The sequence below is a fragment of the Labeo rohita genome, chromosome 1 (assembly GCF_022985175.1).
Source record: "Labeo rohita strain BAU-BD-2019 chromosome 1, IGBB_LRoh.1.0, whole genome shotgun sequence".
Lineage (NCBI taxonomy): Eukaryota > Metazoa > Chordata > Actinopteri > Cypriniformes > Cyprinidae > Labeo > Labeo rohita.
This window is the reverse complement of record NC_066869.1, coordinates 29,467,694-29,488,991: the sequence shown is the minus strand read 5'-3', so window position 1 is coordinate 29,488,991 and position 21,298 is coordinate 29,467,694. Positions and strand designations below refer to the sequence as shown.

At 37.4% G+C, this 21,298-nt stretch overlaps 1 protein-coding gene across 1 annotated transcript; it reads right to left on the bottom strand.

Annotated features, from left to right (window-relative positions):
* Nucleotides 1–528: 528 nt before the first annotated feature.
* On the bottom strand, nt 529–20,327 carry c1h3orf70 (chromosome 1 C3orf70 homolog). Its single transcript, XM_051116236.1, has 2 exons — nt 19,820–20,327; nt 529–3,360 (listed from the first exon to the last, which is right to left on the bottom strand). The coding sequence occupies exons 1-2, from the start codon at nt 19,992–19,994 to the stop codon at nt 2,723–2,725; spliced, it is 813 nt and encodes a 270-aa protein (XP_050972193.1). The 5' UTR covers nt 19,995–20,327; the 3' UTR covers nt 529–2,722.
* Nucleotides 20,328–21,298: the final 971 nt, after the last annotated feature.

Here is a 21,298-nt window from a genome sequence, read left to right as displayed (position 1 = left end):
TTGTGTGTCTACAGTATATATTTGTAGCTACAGTATCAGTCCCTGATATGAAAACTGCAGAGACAGGAATAGTCATATTCATTCATTCATTCATTCAGTAACAAGGAGAGAATCATACCTGCACCATATATGGATCTTGGTCCTCTTGTGATCAGAGGAACTCCAAAATGAATAGTTTTCTTCAGGCAGTGAAGTTACATATGTGCTTATATATTACATGGGTTTGGCAAACAGCAAGCTAGTATAACATCTTTGAGCCAATACTTGGAATAAAGTTGGATCATTAAAAGGGTTCACTTGGTTTTCATCCAGTCTGTACATCCTTGGCAGTCTCAGCTCATAGTCCTCTAATTAACAGATTTATTGTCATAACTTTCCATTTTTTTGGTAAAATGTAGTCCCTTAAAAACTGTTGAGCAAGACATTTATGTGTGAATTAAAAGTCATTTTGGACTGTATTCTACCTCAGCAGTGATAGCAATGGTTCCATGTGCTTAAAACAAGGCAAAGAAGCACTTCTTAACGTGCTTGGTCCTTTTTTTTTTTACATTTTGGGGTATAACTGTGCTTGGATATTTGGAGGTAACATATTTGTGGTCATATAAGATAAATTTAAGTACAATGATAAAATGAGACCCAGAGATGCTGTGGCAAGTCTGAATGGACAAAATGTTCTTAAACCATTAAAAAAACAAAAACAAAAACAAAAACAAAAAAAATTATTGCAGCCAGTGATGATCTCAAAGATCTCAAAGTGACATTAAGGGGCCTTTCACACAGGATGCATTCTTGCGTTAAATACAGCTAGACAGAGCCAACAGAAATGACCTGAAAGCTGATTTATAGCATTCCTAGCTCAGGCAAGCTACGAGCAATATCAAGGTTATGGGTCTGATAAAATGTACATCTGATACAATGTATATCTTATGCAATGCAATATAAGTTGCTTTGGAAAAAGTGTCGTCCAAATGTATTACTGTAAATTTTACATTGTATATAGATATAATATAATGTGTAGCATTTACCCCTGTACATTTTTGATAATATCAACATTGTTCACTACTCACTATCCTGCCAAACAGCTTCATTTATATGGACTAAACGTGTATATGTGACCAAGGAAATGTTTTGTATGGTTTGTTAGGATAGGACAATATTTGGCTGAGATACAACTATTTGAAAATCTGGAATCTGAGGGTACAAAAAATTTAAATATTGGGAAAATTCCCTTTAAAGTTGTCCAGATGAAGTTCTTAGCCATGCATATTACTAATAAAAAGGTAAGTTTTGATATATTTATGGTAGCAAAATTTACTAAATACTAAAACAATCTCAAAATCTTTCACAAAAGAAAGTCATACAGGTTTGAAACAACATAAAGGTGAGTAAATTATGACAGAATTTTAATGTTTGAGTGAACTATCCTTTAAGTATTGCCAAGTCTGCAGTTTTCCTGCGGAACTGGGATACTTTAACAATGTTGCCACGGGTTGTTTATAAAGTCCGCGGGTTGAAGCAACCCCAATAACATGATATTTAGCGCCTGGAATGCAAACTGTACCAGGGGAGCCCTGCCAAAAAACATGTATTTTACCCCCCAGAATGTGATTTTTACAGACGAACCCTCTTTGAAACGCGATTGGGTTAGTTATGGGTGGCAACTGGGCGGGTTTTGTTGTGAAAACCTGGCAACCCTGAATGCAGCTGTAAAAACAGCAAGGACCAATAGCATCTGTCCAGCACATTTATGAGCAGACACTGAGCCGATGGACACAAAAACGCATCTTGTGTGAACGGTCCCTGAGCAGCCCTCTGGCTTTGTTAATGATACTTCAAAGTGGTACAGGCATTTGACAAAATGGAACACAATGGGATCACAATGGGATTTTTAGGGGACGAACTATGCAATTTTACTTCTTATCACTCTTCTGCATAAATCTTAAACCTACTTTTTCATAACTGATTGTCAAAAGGTTTTGAGCCACAAAATTTGAGGACTATGACGATAGGACGACTGGTCCTCCCCACAGTCTGGTGCCAGACAAGAAATGTCTGGTAATGTACGCTGACTGTGCCTCTAGGGAATCTCTGCATGTGTGAGAGTTGGAGAAAAGGGGCATTCCCTCAAGCACGAGCCTCAATCTCTTTTCATCGCAAAGTTTCATTACCGTCCTCTGAGCTCATGCATGATTTAGCCAGTGTTCTAACTGATTCTGCTAACAGGACGTTGAAAGACTCTCTCTCTCCCTCACTCTTTCTCCTTCTATCTTTGTAGCACTCTCCATCCTCACACACACACAGATAGTCTTAATCTAGATCTCTCCATATTGCATCAGCCATCCCCTCTTCCTTTTCTATGCATTAGACATAGCCTCATATTTTTGAGTTTGACTTTCCTACGTCTGTTCATCCATGAAATATTCTATCATGTATCGAGTCCCATTTGGTCAAAGTTCTCACGATATGTGTTTGTCAGCGCACTCACTTGCGTGTAACCTACATTAGCCTCACCATGCGTAAGGGACTATAGGGAAAATGAGAGCTGTAGTAAGTACAGGAGAGAAGTTGCCATGACTCATCTCTTGAGGGTTCTTCTGGGACAACCTCGGATGGCACTGCCATAACAGGGAGCATGTGCTTGCACTGGCTCACTGAACTCATGCACCTGCAGATAGGATAGTGTAGGGAAGTGTTTCCGAAACCGAGGAATCTGACAGGCACGTCAAACTGTAGTCTCAATCTTCTCAATGATCTCAACCATTGATTTGGAAGGTGACAGTACAGTGCACTCATCCTGGTCCCAGAGGCTACCGGGACTGGAGTCCCCATCGGTGCTCAGCTCATCATCCTCTTCTTCCTCATCATCGTCATCCACGCAGGAGTCCTCATCGCATGATTCCATGTAGTGCAGACCCAATGCATTGATTCCAGAGTCTTCCGAGCTGGAGGGAGATGAGCAGTGGTCCATTTTAGGGCCTGAGATCTTCTCGTTTGGTTGGTTGTGCTTAACAGTTGGGCCTGTTTGCCGTGTGTGCTTGTTGGTACGCTGGGGTGCAGGTTGAGGTGCTGGCGTCTGGGGTTGGTGTGTGGGATTTGGTGTAGGTGGAGGCGGCCTTTGCACATAACACATCTTACCGTTGATACGTTTGACCATGTAATCATCCACAAAGAGGTCAGAGATGACGCAGAACTTGGGCGACTCCGGACAGGGTGGAGCCTGGAACTTGGGGGCCGTCCTGAGAAAGCGCTCAGCCAGGGAGATGGACAGGTTCATGGTGTGGGTGTGACCTGACGGGGCGACTGGAACCGAAGTGCTGGGAAGTTGGCATACACTGGTCATGGGTTGGTAGATGTATTTACCTGCAAAGAGAAAAAGAGCAGATTGAACTTTTTGCCTTTCAGTAACATTCATTATGTACGATATCGAACACAACAGATGCCCCAATACAGTTCTTTCTGAGAAGGAGACACTGATATCATCAGCTGAACGTGAGAGAACTTAGATGCCAAAAAGCGAGGTTGAAAATATGTTATGTTCTTGCTGAAAACTTAAATTCAAATCCCATTGTAGAGTTGACAGTCTTGGGTTGCTGTTGATTTGTCTGCTGTGCTTGTGATAGCTGTGATAGCTGCTGTTATAAGTTGCTAGATACTTGCACTGTACAACACAGGTTACTAATCTGAAAGTGTTAGTCTTTCACAGAGGACAGAATTGATTCTTTCACAACCAGCAATCTCACACAGCATGGAAAAAAGGTGACATATTCTCAACTTTAGAGGTCATAGACTGGACATGTACTCTATAATATATAAGATAAGATACTGTATAAAGGAATACAGTAATGCAAAAAAAAAATGTTTTAAAACACAATGTACATTTGATGTTTTTTCGGCATACTTTTATGTTTTATGTACTTTTAATAGCTTATGACATTATGCTTGGCACAGAACAGTAATGTTATTTTTAGCATCACTGAGATACTGTTATAGATTTCATTCAATATTTTGTTAACTATTAATTAATGTTAATTAATGTATTAATTAACATGAAGAACAATAAGCAATACATTTATTACAGTATTTATTAATCGTTGTAAATGTTAGTTAATGAAAATACAGTCATTGTTAGTTCATGTTAATTCACAGTGCATTAAGAAAGGGATAACATACATTTAGCCAGTTGCTATTGCAGAATAAAGCTCGACAGGCTTATCAGCTGGCTTTATTCTGGGATAGCAACTGGCTGGATGTACATTATCCCGCTTATTACACGGCTGCTTGCCACAAAATATAATATTGACATAATATTGAATTGAGTTTTAATATTTATTAGCCAACCAAACGCAAAGCTTCCGCATAGAAAACAAATGTTCCCAGCAAGCAAACAGCACCGACTGCAGGCAGTTACCTGGATGAGCCTGTGTTATTAGTCTTTATTGGTTGTTATTTGGGAATATCAAACCTTGGAATGTGGTGACTGACCAATCAGAATCGAGTATTCCAAGGAGCCGTGTTACAAGTATGGAATAATTGGCGACAGAAAATAATGCATAACCGAGGTGGTGATACGGCCACGACATGAAGCTGAGTATAACATTAGTTATACTATGGGGCCATTGAATGCATGAATCTGATTGGCTGATGAATGTTCTGAAGGTATGCATTATTTTCAGGGAAACGCACAGCGAACGTAGTTCCAGGCAGCTAGTGACCTCATTACATGTCTATACCACATGATTTCAGTTATTTCAAAGATCCTTACAGCCTAAAACAGCAAAATATCCAAAACCCACAATAATACTCGCCAAACACATAACTATAATAAAAATATGGGATAAGAATGACAGATTATTTCCATGTTTTGGCCACAAAATTACAGTTTATTATGTACGGAAAGCACATACTATATTTCTCCCACTCTCTCTCCCTTACAGAGGCACACACATACAGTTTGCACGCACGTTAGCATACACGCTAATGTTGTCAGCAATGCTCTGATGCTCAATGTTTCACTATTAGTAGAGAAGCTGCTGATCACTTTTGAGAGACAGACTCAGAGAGGTAATTCACAAGCTCTCTCTCTCTCTCTCTCTCTCTCTCTCTTTCCATGTCTGCTTGTCTGTCTGTCTGTCAAATAATTTAATTATTAATTACATTTGTCTACTATCAACGGCTCAAGCATCGTTACTAGGTCTGAAATGATGTTTTGGAATTAGCAACAGAGGCGTTGGATGAGCTGCATAAGAAATTAATCCTACTCACAACAGCATTTTAAGGACAAAAACAGACAAATATCTTGAAATATATAATCTGATCTATGTCTTGAGGTGTAGTACCGTAGTATAAGCAGAATAAATTTGTTACAATGAATTCTTGAATGAATGAAAAAAATGCACAGGTGATGCGGCCATGATGCAAAGCAGAGTTTTCATTATTTTCAAATAATTCAACGGCCCATCATCAATCTTATTATTACACGGCTCTGTGAAATACTCAATTCTGACTGGTCAGATTCCACATTCCAAGGTATGTTATTCCCCGATAACAGCTGGTAAAAACTAATAACACAGGCTCATCCAGGTAACTGCCTGATGTCAGCACTGTTTGCTTGCTGGGAACATTTTTTCTTCGTGGAAGCTTTGCGTTTGGTTGGCTAATAAAGTATTAAAACTCAATTCAATATTATGAGTACAATTATTTGATTATGTCATCCTGGTGTCGCAGACTCGCTCTCTCTTTTCATACAAACACAGCTGCTGCCTTTTTGAGACGACTGTTTTGTACACTGTTATGGATTTTAAGATAACTTACAAACTGGTAAGATTTTGAAACCTTTTTGGTCTTAAATCAATATTTTTTTTATCACCAGAATTATTTATGTGGTGAAATGTTGTATAATAAGACTCCACCATATCCTTTAAATGTCTGTCTAGTTTGAACTTGCCGCAACGGCTTTTTTCACGGAAGCTTTGCGTTCAAATATTTAAACTCAGATCAATGTTTTGATCACTTTTGTGGCAAGCAGCCCTGTAATAAGAAGGATGATGTTCATCCAGCTGGTTGTTATAAGCCTGTTGTGCTTTTTTCTGAAATAACAATGAGCTGGATGTACATTATCCCTTACTTAACAAGCACAACTTTATATTTTTTAAATACATTAGTATATGCTGAAATTAACATTAAATAAGATTAATAAATGCTGTAGAAGTATTTTCTTTGCTTATCTTAGTTCATGTTAACTAAAGTCGTTAACTGCTGTTAACTAATCAACATTATTGTAAAGTGTCACAAATATTTTTTTGCATTTATTTTCTGTTTTAATTTTAGTTTAGGTTTTGGTAATTTTGTAGTTTTTTTAATGTTTAATACTTTTGAATGAACTAATTGCATTTTAATTCATATTTGGATGAATTAATAGATTTATAAAACAAATATAAGATTTAATTCATTGATCCACAATTCACAGATTATCTGAAAAGGGAGCACTTGATGCATTTAATGAGAAGGGTAAGCACATATACACAATATTGATTTTTATTTATTTATTTATTTTTCAATTTCTCTCATTTGATTTAGTTTTTACTAAACACTTTTTTTGTGCGGTCAGTCTTAGTCTCTTTGTAAAAAAGTTCACAGGTATGTCTCATCTAAAAGCAATTCCACTGCATTTCCCCCACAGAGTGAATGGAGTTTGAGTGTAATGGCTAGTATCTCAAAGGCAGAATTCCCTACAGAGACAGAATGGATTCTTTGCTCTGGAACATCCTGAGGCCCAGCTGGCTGTGAGGCTGGAGAAAGAAGCATTTCCATCTAATCCGAACCTCTACTCATTTAGAGCAGTCTGATATCACAGATATCTGGTCCGAAACAGCATTTCTGTAGCAAAAATACTTTCATCTGCTCTGTTTAGCTATTTCCATCTTGTAGATTTATTATCTCAACCCCTAAACAAGGGAAAGACACCTCGAATTTCCAACAGCACTGATAAATGTCATTCAGCTGTGGCAGCTACTGACATACAATTCTAAATGAACCATTATTACCGACATCACTTGCAGTTTCTGCTTCTCCAAACAGACAAACGCATGTCTTTCTGACTATGTGTCTCGCTTTCATCACAACCAACTTGTAATGTCGGAAGGCAATGAGAATCTTAAGATTGGATATACACTAAATTTATCATTATGTTTGGTTATGCAACACCTTTCAAGTCTCTCAATCCTGGCTCTGACGGCATTTCTAAATCATATTAACAAAAACTGGGAGGGTTGTATGGTATATACAATGAAGAGTGTGTTGTGGAAAGCGCTCTGACACATCGTTTAGTCGTGCTTCAGACAACATGAGTCTGAGTCCTGACAGGCCTCTCTCTTTCTCTCCCACACTGCATTCTGTCAAGCCTACTGTCTTATAAGATAAAGGTAAAAATGTCAAAAATATATAGTTAAAAAGATAGGGAAGTAGGACAGAGAGATGACTTGAATGAATATGAATTATATGAACAGACATGACACAAAATTCATTCAAAGCATATGGCGTAGGTGATCAGCTACCTACTATATGCCCAGATTTGTCATATTTGCTGTGGTAGGATGAATGTTAATCTTTAATGAATGTTAGGCTTGTGATGGAAAAAGAAGACAGAGCAGGCTTACTTAACTGATATTTCAATAAAAAAGAAATTAAAAAAAAGGCTTGCTCCAGTTAACCAGTCATAAGAACAAAAGCCAGTAGCTGTAATCCCACCGTTCAGTACAGTCGTTGACAATTTTTTGCGACTGTAACAATTTTTGCGACAAAATTGTGCTTTCACTTTTTTTGCTGCCAAGCTAAAGAATGTGGAAGAAGGATGAATGTATCTACATAACAAATGTCTCCACATCTCTATGGATCTGAAATAACACGTGTTTGCAGTCACTATGAAACGTGAAATGTGAAATGATAGATGCCTTGAGGCCTGTATAGAAACTCGTAGCCATGAAAAAAATACTATCCCTCGTAATAATCACATCAACATCCTGTCGAGAACAAGTATTTTTCTGCCACTGTAATTGTATCTGTCACGTCTGTCTTTTTAGATTAAGCTTTCAAAAAGGAAAGAATTTCTTAGGAACAAGGGAACAAAAACATTCCTACTGCCCTTAAAAAGTGTGTTTCGCATCTGTCACCATCCTCCAGACTGAATATATGTTGTTTGGTCTGAAGCAGATGTGTGGAATGCTAATTAAAAGAAGAGACTCGAACAAAACATAAGTAGTGTTTAATAAATAGGAAAATAATTGTAAGTTCCAATACAGAAATGTATTAATTATTAATGACATTTAATCCCCTACATCAAGAGAGATATTGCCATATATGTGACCTAGACTGTAAAAAACAATTTGTTGAGTCAACTTAAAATAATTTGTAACCTGGCTGCCATAAAATTTAAAGTTCAGTCAACTCAAAAAAAGTTTATTCAGCTTTGAATGTTAAATTATACTAAGTGACAACTTAGATATTTGAGTTGAATCAACTTAAAATTTTAAGGCAGCTGGGTCACTTACCCATCTGTTAAGTTTAGCAAACACAAATATCTAAGTTGTTACTTAGTACAACTTAACATTTCAAGTTGACTAAACTTATTTTAGTTGACTGAACTTAAAATTTTAAGGCAGCAGGGTAACAAATTATTTTAAGCGGACTCAACAAATTGTGTTTTTTATTTTCTTACAGTGTGTAAGGCCATATATAGTTTTCACATACTGTACATACATTCTCTGGGTGGATAAATGTTAATAACATCAATAAACTCTCCACAGTAAAATACGTACATATGTTAATAATATCTATATGTTGATTTTTATATGTTATTATATTTAGCAATAATATATGTCAGCAGTATATATATATATATACACTATCGTTCAAAAGTTTGGGGTCAGTAAGACTTGTAATAGTCTTTAAAGAAGTCTCTTATGCTCATCAAGGCTGCATTTATTTGATTAAAAATATAGAAAAAAAACAGTAATATTGCAAAATGTTTTTACAATATAAAATAATGTTTTTTATTTTAACATACTTTAAAGTAGAATTTATTCCTGTGATGAAAAGCTGAATTTTTATCAGCTGTTACTCCAGTCTTAAGTGTCACATGATCCTTCAGAAATCATTCTAATATGCGGATTTATTATTAGAATGATCAATGTTGGATAATATCAACAGTTGTGCTGCCAAATATTTTTTGGAACCTGTGTTTTTTTTTCAGGATTCTTTCATGACTAACAAGTTTAAAAAGTACAGTGTTTATTCAAAATATAAATGTTTTATAACAATGTAAATTATTTATTATTAACTTTTAATAAACTTTTAATTATTAACTTAATACATCCTTGGTGAATAAAAGTATTAATTTCTAAAAAAAAAAAAAAAAAAGAAAAGAAACAATAAAAATGTACTGACCCCAAACTTTTGAACGGTAGTGTATATAATATCTTTATTAAAACACCACATGTATATGGTTTATAATAAATGTTTTAAATACAAGTCTATTTTTTATATTTACTTAATATCAACATGTAATGACAGGTTTTAGGATGCATATACATGTGACATATTTGTCCAAAAATGTATTAGACATACATAAACATGCATATTTGTATGGCTTAGATGTATGTTAATAATATAATATTCATAATATATTAATATATTGTTCTAATTTCTAATAGCTTTCATATGTGTTTTCACTTCATATGACATTATATGTCATACATATAATACCATATATATGACACACACTACTAGTCAAAAATGTTTGAACAGTAAGATTTTTAATGTTTTTAAAGAATTCTCTTCTGCTCACCAAGCCTGCATTTATTTGATCCAAAATATAGCAAAAGCAGTAATACTTTTTACTATTTAAAATAACTGCTTTCTATTTTAATGTATTTTAAAATGTAAAATGTCTTCAGTGTCACAGGATCCTTCAGACACCATTCTTATATGCTGATTTTCTGTTCAAGAAACATTTTTATTATTATTATTATTATTATCAATATTTAAAACAGCTGAGTTCATTTTTTAAGATTCTTTGATGAACAGAAAGATCCAAAGATCAGCATTTATCTGAAATAATAAGCTTTAAAAATTCAGCTTTGAAATCACAGGAATAAATTACATTTTACAACATCTATTTAAATATTTTGAATAGCATAAATATCTCAGATTTGCAATGTTTTTGCTGTACTTTGGATCAAATAAATGCAGGCTTGGTGAGCAGAAGAGGCTTCTTTAAAAAACATTTAAACATTTACTGTTCAAAAATTTTGACTTGTAGTGTATTATCATATCAATTGTCATGTATATAATATACAATACATTTAATATATGTGCATATATTACTTTGTATATAGGTTAATTACTTATTATTTATTAACTTTAATAAAGAACGCTGCAAATTTGCGCAGATGTTTACAGTTTAAAATGAATGAATACAGAAATGTATTTCTTCTGATTTACAGTATTATGAGGCTGAATTGTTTTATTTTTATATTTTTTCCCAATTTGTTGAAAAGATGCTTAAAAAATACTGTAAATAATGTCACAAATAAAATATTTGACTCTAGTCATAACAGGCCTCCTGTGAGCTTTTATGAGAAAATATTTGTGGTAGACTATCCCACTAAATCGGCTCAGTAATTGGGTCATTCCACATTCTATGACAGATAATAATGTACCACTAAAGCCTTATTCAGACATATAATATAGTATATTATAGGCCCATTACAAAACATTGACCATATGCCCATGGACAGGTTAGCAGTCTGTGTTAAGTGCTAGGAGGAGAGCATTTAAATTGCCCTCCTATGCCATTTACACCAAAACAGAAGCTTCAGCGCCAGTCTGTTCTATCCATCCTCATGTTTAATTTCTACTTGATGAAATGATGAAAGCTAATGAAACTGGAAATCACTTTTAGCCATGTGGGACATATAAATAAGTGGGATTTGAGTGATCAAGCAAGTATTGCAGTGAGTTTTATCAGTGGAAAATCACTAAAGGTCCATATGAGGACATTTAAAACCTCTGCTGACTGGGTACCACATAATGTGTGTGTCTACAGATAAGACCTAATCCTGTGATTGTTGGTCTTATTTTTAGGCTTTACGTTCTTGTGCTCAGACAAATATTGTGCAAACAAAGCCTGATGTACAATCAGGGTTTACAGGCGGATGTGAGCAGGACTTTCCATATCCTGTTTTACACACATGCAATATAAGCTGTCGGAAATGAGAGCTTGAGGACCGAAACTTGAATCGAGGCACAATTTTGAGTAGATTTCATATTGCCTTGTTCACAATTACTTGTGACTATGACCTAGCTTTATAGAACATTATATAATAAGTCACACTGTTCTTGAGAATTGTGACCCTGGATAAAACCAGTCATAAGTTGCATGGGTATATTTGTAGCAATAGCCAACAAGACATTGTATGGGTCAAAATTATTGATATTTCTTTTATACCAAAAATCACTAGGATATTAAGTTAAGTAAAAATCATGTTCCATGAAGATATTTTGTAAAACAACTTAATTTTTAATTAGTAATATGCATTGCTAAGTTGTATCTCGGTCAAATACTGTCCTATCCTAACAAACCATACATCAATGGAAAGCATATTTATTCAACTTTCAGATGATGTATAAAATTTCCAAAAATTGACCCTTATGACTGTTTTTGTGGTCCAGTGTCACAGCTGAAAAGTACCTTTTAAATGCAAACCAATGACTTGGACTTTCGTCTGTCTACAGTATTTCCTTTATATTTTGATTTTGAGTATATTTTATTGTATATTTTGTATTTATATGTGCTTGGGGCTGGCCTTGCTTGTTTATGCTAGTTTATTGCTGGTCTTGTTGGTGGGTCACTACCAAAATCTAGATTTTTGATGGAAAACTTTTTGGTTAAGGTAGTTACGCTAGTTACAGGAAATAAGATGCTTCCCAACTGTGGTGGTTCTTCTCAATAAATGCTCAATGCATAGTGCAAAAGAACTACGTTTCCCTTTTTTTTCTTTCCCATACAATGAAAGTCAATGGGGTCCAATTTTGCTTGGACTCCAACACTATTTAAAATAAGAATGGTCTGAGTAATGACTGCTGTGAACGGTTTTCTGGGGTACATAAAAATATGATTTTGACATGATTTGTGAAATGAAACATTGCACAGCTCTTTTCCATACAATGGCAGTTCCTAGTAATAAAATGATATAATGCAAAGCAGCGACTTTTGTAGTTCATAGTGACCTTAAAAAATAACATGGGATTGGAATGACGTAATGGTTATTAAAAAAAGTAAGATGTCTAGTCACATGAGTCACAAAAATCTTTTCACTGTAAGAGCTCTACTTTCTCTCTGCAGAGTATATACTTCACAGAAATGGTGAGTGGCTCCCAGAAATCTAGAGGACCCTGTTGAAAAAAACAAACAAACAAACAACAACAAAAAAAACAGCATTTGCTGCTTAGGTATGTTTTGAAACATGGTAGCTGTGTGGGCTGGTTCTGAGCTGGTTATAAGCTGGTTATGAGCAGAAGCTAGCCAGCTCAGAAGCAACTTAAACCAGCTCAGACCTACCATGCTTCAAAACATACCTAAAAGCATATGCTGTTGTTTTTCAATAGGGGAGTTAATTTACAGAAAAATATAGCTTCTATATTTAAAGTATTTGCCTGACTTGATATCTGCGGCTGTTTTGTTGCACCCTTAAAATAGACTCTCAAGAACCTTGAAACCAATGGTGAGAGTGGCTGCCACTCAGACTGTGTGAGATGCACATCTTGATGAAAGGTTGAGAAAGAACGCTGATTAGAAAAGTGAAGTCACAGACGAGGGGAGCTGAGTTCTACACTTCTACAATCTCTCTGTCCTGCTCGTCTGTAATTACACATCGGACTGGTCTCAGAGAAGTGTGAAGGTGGGCTTGGATGAAGACTGATGATGAGGGCCCTGAGAACCCCTTAGTGTGAATCATTCATCAGGATTGGACAGGCGATGCCATGTTCACGCTTAGGTCTCGGTTCATCTCAGGTAGAACATTCACTTCTCTGTCTGTCTGACTCCCTGTCTTTTAGTTTCTGTGCATGTGTGTCATAGATTTACTTGCCAGTCCAGACTGGCTTTAAGAACAGACTGAGCATCATCTCACGCTGTGCTTATATGATGCCTCACTGAGCACCAATTACACTTTCTTACAGTTTTAGAGTGCTGTTTACTGAAGAAAACATTCTGTCTATCCGGTTTATGTTTTTTATGAATAATTCAAGCAAGATGATATTGTTAATATTTTGTTAGATTCAGACCCCTGACCATCATCACAATTATTATTCTTCTTGCTTTAAATCCCATTGGCTACCTCTGGTACTGGTAAAACTTTATAGGCTGATAGTCCTGGGGCCCCCTAGTATCACTTTCACTGTAAGCACTAAGGGCCTTGAAGCCTCTTCTGGGCCCCCTACTGGTAAGCTTACACTGTATGTTCTGAGGGGCCTGGGTCCCATAGTATTCAACTTACATTAAAGGCTCTCTTGGCCGTGTGGCCTCTAGTAATCACTTTAACTTTAAGCACCGAGGGCCCTGAAGTGCCAACTGGTCACCTTACACTGTATCTGAGGGGCTTGTGGCCCTTAGTGATCACTTTTACTGTTCGCTCTGAGGGTCCTGCAACCCCCTCTGGTAAGTTTACACTGTATTGTATGTGCTGAGGGGCCTGGGACCCCTAGTAATCAACTTACATTGTATATGCTGAGGGGCCTGGAGCCCCTTCCAGGCAGCCTAAACTGGAAGTGCTGAAGGGTCTTGGGCCCCTACTTGTAAGCTTACACTGTATGTTCTGAGGGGCCTGGGGCCCATGGTAATTAAATTACACAGAAGGATCTGATGGCCGTGTGGCACCTAGTGATCACTTTCACTTTAAGCACTAAGGGCCCTGAAGTGCCTACTGGTCACTTTACACTGTATCAGCTAAGGAGCCTGGGGCCCTTAGTGGTCACTTTCACTGTTAGCTCTGAGGGTCCTGCAACCCGCTGTGGTCATCTTACACTGTATGTACTGAGGTGCTCAGGGCCCCTACTGGTAAGGTCATACTGTATATGCTGAGGGGCCTGGAGCCCATTCTGGTCTGCCTAAACTAGAAGTGCTGAGGAGTCTGGGGACCATACTGGTAAGCTTACATGGTATGTTCTTGTAGTAATCAACTTACACTGTATATGCTGAGGGGCCTGAAGCCCCTTTTGGTCTGCTTCACTTAGAAGCACTAAGGGGTCTAGGGCCCCGGGCTTACACTGTATGTGTTGAGGCATCCTGAGGCCCCTACTGGTAAGATTACACTGTATGTGCTGAGAGGCCTGGGGCCCCTAAAAATTAACTTACACTGTAAATGCTGAGGGGCCTGGAGCCCCGTCTGGTCTGCCTAAACTGGAAGTGCTGGGGCCCCTGACTGGCAAGCCTACACTGTATGTGTTGAGGTGCCTACAGCCCTTTCTGGTCAGCCTAAACTGAAAGAGCTAGGGGTTCTGGTGCCCCGTCTTCTTTGTAAGAAGAATGGCATCTACAGTCTCTTCTCTACAGTTTCTTTCTTATTCCAAGGTAACCGTAGCCACCAGATCCAGTATGTATCCAGATCAGAGGGTCACTGCAGTCCCCCGGATCCAGTCCGTACCCGGCCCAGATGGTGGATCAGCACCTAGAGACAACCTCTACGTCCCTGAATGTCAGCGGGGACCATGTCAACTAGATGAGTCCCAGAGACAGACCATCAATGAGGAACTTATCACCTAGACGGCCATCGGCGCAAGACCACGGGAACCAGATGAGTCCTCTGCAATCTGACTTTGCTGCAACATGTAAATTTTGCATTATTGACACACTATTGTCCTATTTAATACTGTAAAGTTGCTTTGACACAACCTGTTTGTTAAAAAGCACTGTATAAATAAACGCGATTGACTGATAAGCTTACACTGTTTGTGCTGAGGGGCCTAGGGCTCGTAGCAATCAACTTACATTGTATACGCTGAGTGGCCTGGAACCCCTTCTGGTTAGCTTATACTGTGTGTGCTAAAGGGAACCCTAATAGTCAACTTACACTGAAGGCTCTGATGGCTGTGTGACCCCTAGTGAACACTTTCATTTTAAGCACTGAGGGCACTAAAGCACCTACCGGTCAGCTTACACTGTATCACCTGAGGAGTCTGGGGCCCTTGATGATCACTTTCACTGTAAGCTCTCAGGGTCCTGCAACCTTTTCTGGTCACCTTATAATGTAATAGTCAGTGCAAACGGTATGTGCTGAAGGTCCTGGGGCTCCTAGAGATGATCTTACACCATTTGTGTTGTGGGGCCTGAGACATCTGAGACTTTTGGAGGCTCCGAACAGTCTCCAAGGTGCAGTGGCCCCACTGGTACAGTTCAAAATCCAGCATTGTCCATATGTGTGAGACCTGAACCCATTCGTTGGAGAAGGATGGCATATTATTACTGACACTAAACAAGGCTAACATAGTGCTGATGTGCTACGGCTTGCCCTACAGCCCACTGGGAGAAACTTAGCACTTTCACTTCCTTTTTCATCAGAGCTTGACAAGTACAGAATAACATTACACCACTCAGAACAACAATTCACTAGGGCCTCTGGACTGAAGCATATCATTATGTTTCTGCATTTTGAAGGGATGTCATTCATATTAGCTCTTGGAGATGTTTGGTGGCTGCAAATCAACAATTCTAATGATCGGAATACAATTCCAAGTACTAAAAATCTAACTGTGCACAGCCGGTTATTGAGCTTTTAAAAGCATCCTCTATGTTTTTAAGTCCCCGAACGGCATATCTTTCTGCTAACCTTTAGGGAGGTAAACAAGAACAACGCCTGCTGTGTTTACATGCACCCAAACAGCAAAGACAAATAAAAGACAAAAAAAGAGGAATTCCAGAGTAGAAAACATCAGAATTCCCCAGGGACTGCAGAGAACTCCTCTGAAAAGACTTATCTCAAAGGACATAGCCAATCTGTATTCAGTTATTCACTCCTGCAAGTATGTATAAATACATTTCTAACTGCCTCTGGGCTTTATACTGTACAGTGACTTCTTGTCTCTGTGTGAGACTAACAGACAGTGGTATGGTATCTTGGGATCAGGTTTTTTTTTTTTTTTTTCTAAATCATTAAACATGTTTCTTCTGAACTTTGTTTTTTATACATAGCCATGTAATAAGTAGGAAATGGTATGGTCAGATGGATTTATTGCCCAGGGTTTATTTTGAAATAATGGTACACTAATTGTACTGTATTCCTCATTTATACAGTGCCCAAAACAAGCCTGACAGCACACTTAGAATCACTGTATTAATACCTTTCTCCTGGTGTCTCACCGTGTCTTCTAATTATTATTAAGCCTACCCAGTCAATGTTTTTTTTAGATGCGCACCTGATAGTGTTAGTGTAATTCTGTGGGTCCTGAATGAAGACACAACTCATGCAATTCAACTCACAAGTAGGGCAAATGTCAGTCAAGCTCCCAGGAGAAACCTTGTCGTTCCATTTTAAACAGCACTGGTTCTGCCTGAGAGCCTGTGACGCATCGCACAAAGTATCAAATTAATATTTAGCAGGTTTACATAATGCTCATAGTGTTGCAAACATAATCATCCCCTTAATGAGAACAGATAATGGCTTAATTATTGTAACAACAGAACATTACAGTTACAGTATGTTGTTGTGTGGGTCTGTCCGGGTAATTCCTGTAGTGGTCACGCCCTACAATACAGGATGTTGAATTGGAATCTGAATTAGAATGACAGCAATAAGACACAAAATATAAATAATAACATCATTAATTTAAACTTTGTTTGCCTATTTATGTCCTGATATGTACTGTATAGTACATTATTTTCTCAGTTGATGCATTTTTCTAGACATTTCTCTAACCTACAAGTTTAAATTTTGCTATACAGTACATAAAATGTTCTGAAAACAATGATGTCAATTTATTTTTTTAAAAGAGTAAAACATTCTGGAATTCAACCTTTGTTTTTAGGGAAAAAAATGCTGTAGTAAACATGCGTAATTCATTGAAAAATAAAATATGTTATTAAATACATTATTAAACACAACATTATTCCAGCATGTTGATTTCTTTCAGTTTCAATCACTCTTAATTTTATTTCCTTTTTGTCAGTTTGGAATTCTGCATTCTGTTTTTTACATCAATTCAAATTTAGGAAGCAAACTGGAATTTAACTGACATTTTCAATTTAATTTCAAATGGTGGGTGGGTTTGATTTTGTACTTTGCCATTTTATATTGAATGAGGTTAAAGGCTCAAAGACTTGACCGCTACGCTGAGACCTTAAAGCTAGGAATAAATTGTGCTGACCTTTTAAAGCTGAGATAAAAAAGCCCAACTTAGCAACAAGGCCAGACTAGTGCTTGACCTCTGACAGAGCTACATGAACTTTCTGTCATATCCTGATTAGTTTCTTTTCCAACTTGTCACTCAGAGAAGTAGCAAAATTGTTGAATTTGTTGAGAAATCCAAGCTTACATACCTGAAGGGATGCGCAAGGGAGAGTTTATGAAGTCACATTATGGGGGTTGTCTCAAACACACAGTTTAGCCAAGAGTGGTTTTGCTTCACTCTCGATACTGGCTTCACAGAGCCTCTTTTTCATAATTCGTCATAGTAATGCTGCTCTGATTTTACACATGAAATAAGACTTACTGTAAGAATCAGGCAGCCTGTTGGCAAAAGTACCATCCTGAGGTAACTGCATATCGAAACCCACGAAAACCTAGCAACCTAATTTTACTGTCACTTGCCCAGAAGAATCTTTAAAAAGCTCACACAGATTTTTCTTTCTATTTTTTTTAGACAGGCTTACACACACATACACATTTGGAGATGATTACTTTACAGAGAGGTCTCAGGAATCTAAGGAATCTGCTCCCTCCTTCACAGTCACATGACATTTGTTAGCCTCACAATGACTGTCATTTTTATCAGACACCCCTAACACCAGAAATGGCCTGATCATATCGCTGCCTTACAAAGACTTACAAAGATCTTAGCACTCATCTTTATTCGTCTAATGACTTCCTCTATAATGCACATTCATTATGGACATGTTCGAGTAATTCACTTCTGCTAGCAAGTTTCACTTCAGTTGTAAAGTCCCTATGTGTCTGCTTTTGAGTTAGATACTCATCAACTCAGATGACCTTCTAACTGCGGAATTATTGTATTAAATTTGATGGCTTACTTTATTATGCTATATCACAAATGAAGTAAGCATTGTAAGGCTAGTTACAACCAGTGATAAATTCTCATAAGAGAAAGAGATGGCTTAAAGAATGTATCAAAACACACATCATTAGACTAAGATCAATATATTATACTACTAAATATTTTTTTAATGAAATGTTCATACACAAGGTTTTTTCAGGCACTTTGCAAATTCTTTATTGCAAATTCTTATTAAAAAACATTATAGTTAAATCACTGTATATTATTTAAAATAATGTTAGGTTACATAATGATGTTTGGGTTATATAATGAAGATGGTTTCTTCATTTTGAATTTTTCATGGCTGAAAACTTTGATTTGTGCTGGTTTGTCAGGGACAGGGTTTTTTGTTTGTCAAAGAATTCTGAATTTTACAGAAACGGATAATGTTAATGTTTATAGTACTATAATGCCTGTATTGTACTCCAAATCTAGCAGTTTAGAGCTTGGTGATGGGATAGTTTACATATGGATACGATATAAACAATCAACCAGCTGAAATTTACTGTATATTAGGATATCGCTTTAAATGAGTATAATGTAAAGACCAAGGTTTAAAAAAAAGGCAAAAAAGAAACAGCTCCCTCTACCGGTGGTATATGGGTGCATCTGGTCACCGTTATCTCTTCAAATTTCTGTTTGTGTGTGTGTGTGTGTGTATATATATATATATATATATATAGTTTAATTCACTTAGTAAATGTCAAAGTAATTTGATCGATTTTTCAATATTGCTTAGATGAGCACAAACTATATGTACCTTCACAACATCATTTCTAAGATGTCTATGCATCATTTATCAACTTGTTTAATATTTCATAAGTGACACAAACGCAAGATTCCCCATTCCTCTGAGAATATGTAATAAGAAGATGCTATTACGGTCTAATAAAAATTAGCCTACATATTTATCAGGTTAAGGGCTATTAAATGTCTGAGTAGCGAATTATATTGGCACATTTGTTGCATTTTGCTTATTTGATTATATTTCAAAGTACAGCAACTTTATATTTTAAGGTAGGCTACATCATAAAAGCAAATGTTTAAATTGCAACATTACATATAAATGCCGATTAGTGTAAGATGTTGAAATCGTGGTTAAATACATATAAAACAGTGCATTTAGAACATTTGGCAGTATAGAGCTATATGGTTAAAAATAACTAAAAACTCCTATCTGACGTCAGCATTCATGAACTCTGAAGGGAAATGGGAACAAAAGAATTTCCCTGAGTCTGTGAATGAAATCTTTGTTTTCAGTTGTGCCCTTTAGTAAGCATTTTAGTACGATTTGTCTTTTACACATACATTTTCCTCAACTTTACACTGGCCACTGGTGAACTGTTAAGAGATAAAAGCGCTGACCCATTAAACTCATCTTTGTTGGTGATAGTTTTAAACCTTGAGGCGCATTTCGATACTATTTATTCTGTGCAACTAATAGTATCCTTATCCATCCAAGAGCCACCGATCCTGGAGAAACGGTGCGTGTACTTACAGTGGCACCAGCCCAGATGACAGCACCAGTGCAGCTTGAAACACTTCCCGTGGCTGTGTGTGGCGCAGATGGATAGTCCATCGCAGGGCAGAAAGTCCGGTCGCCCTGCGCAACTCCTCGCTAGAGCCTGAGCTTCATCTAACTTCTCACTCTTCTGTCCGCCCGAAGCGGCCATCGCGCACGGATCACGCCGACAAAGCCCTCATCAGCACCGGGCGCTCGGGGAAGATCAGATGCGCTCAGCGTCGGCTGTTTTTCAGTTCGACCAAAAAAATGAACAAAAGTGGAGATACGCCCAAGACTTCGCCTACCCAAGTTCCACTTCTAGTCCTTATACAAAAACATCCCGTTTCCGCTCGATCTGCCTCTGAAACCGTTACTTTTGCATAAAAGATCGCCGTGCCAAACGTGTCCGTATAAACAGCTTCAGATTGGCACGGAGACTGATCTTGATGCTTATTGTCGAAGACGGATTTTCCGTTTCGCTCTTGCGCCGTCGATCCCCGCCTCTTACTACATCTCTCTCTCTCTCTCTGTCTGTCTCTCTCTCTCTCTCTCTCTCTCTCTCTCTCTCACTCTCTCTTTCTCTCTCTGTTATGAATGCATGCGCGCATTTCCACGCATTTAAATTATACGTTTGTCAAAGAATTATTGTTGTCTATAAAAGGAAAATATCCTAGGCTATCGTAGCCTTTCAGTCTTCTCAGGAACTTGCAAAATGGAACCCATAATTTCCTGCAAGATCTCTAAACAGCCAGTGGTTCCTCCAGTAGTCTAACTCTATCAAAAGGAACATTTTAAGACACCTGAAACTTAAGTTTCTTAAAGTAACGTAATTTGATATTTGAGGCACCATGAAAAGGGGTTTTGACCATCAATGAAGTATGTTCTATTATGGTTAAGTATGATGCAATACATCATCCATGTTTTGTTCACCTACTGCTTTATGAGTACTGTGCATTCAGGCAGACCACTCATTGTTTGATGTACTGCTATTGTTACTATGTTGGAAATTTCACATAATGAAGCCCAGAGCTGAAATGGCTGTCATATAAGGTAAAACAGGTATTAAAGGTATTGAGACCAAATAATTGAGCCTCCCAAATGTTTTTTTTTTTTTTTTTTTTTTTTTTTTTTCATTCAAAATCTAGAGAGAACTGCAGAATGGTTTCAGACATTGGCTGTGGAGATGAAAATGTTTCAGCTTTCAAAGTTAACCTAAGAACAGTCATAGAGGGCATTCATCCTCAAAGTGTTCCACTTTCAAAGCTATACTCTATTGTCAGCAGTTTTCCGGAGTGGCTCACCCAACATTTTCTTCCTTCAAACCCACTGTTGACAGCGTAGTGATTGACTTCACGTTAGACCACCTCAAGGAGAAAATGCCTGTGTCTTTTTGAGTCTCTCAGTGGGTTAGTTGGTGTGGAACAGCACGGTCAAGACCACATTATAGCGCTGATAAAACATGCATTCAGGTTG

Excerpts from the sequence above, each read along its gene's own strand:
- c1h3orf70 (XM_051116236.1), bottom strand. The coding sequence starts at position 19,994 with ATGGCCGCTTCGGGCGGACAGAAGAGTGAGAAGTTAGATGAAGCTCAG. Across the intron at positions 3,361-19,819 it reads TCATCTGGGCTGGTGCCACT|GTAAATACATCTACCAACCC; the intron begins GTAAGTACACGC and ends TTCTCTTTGCAG.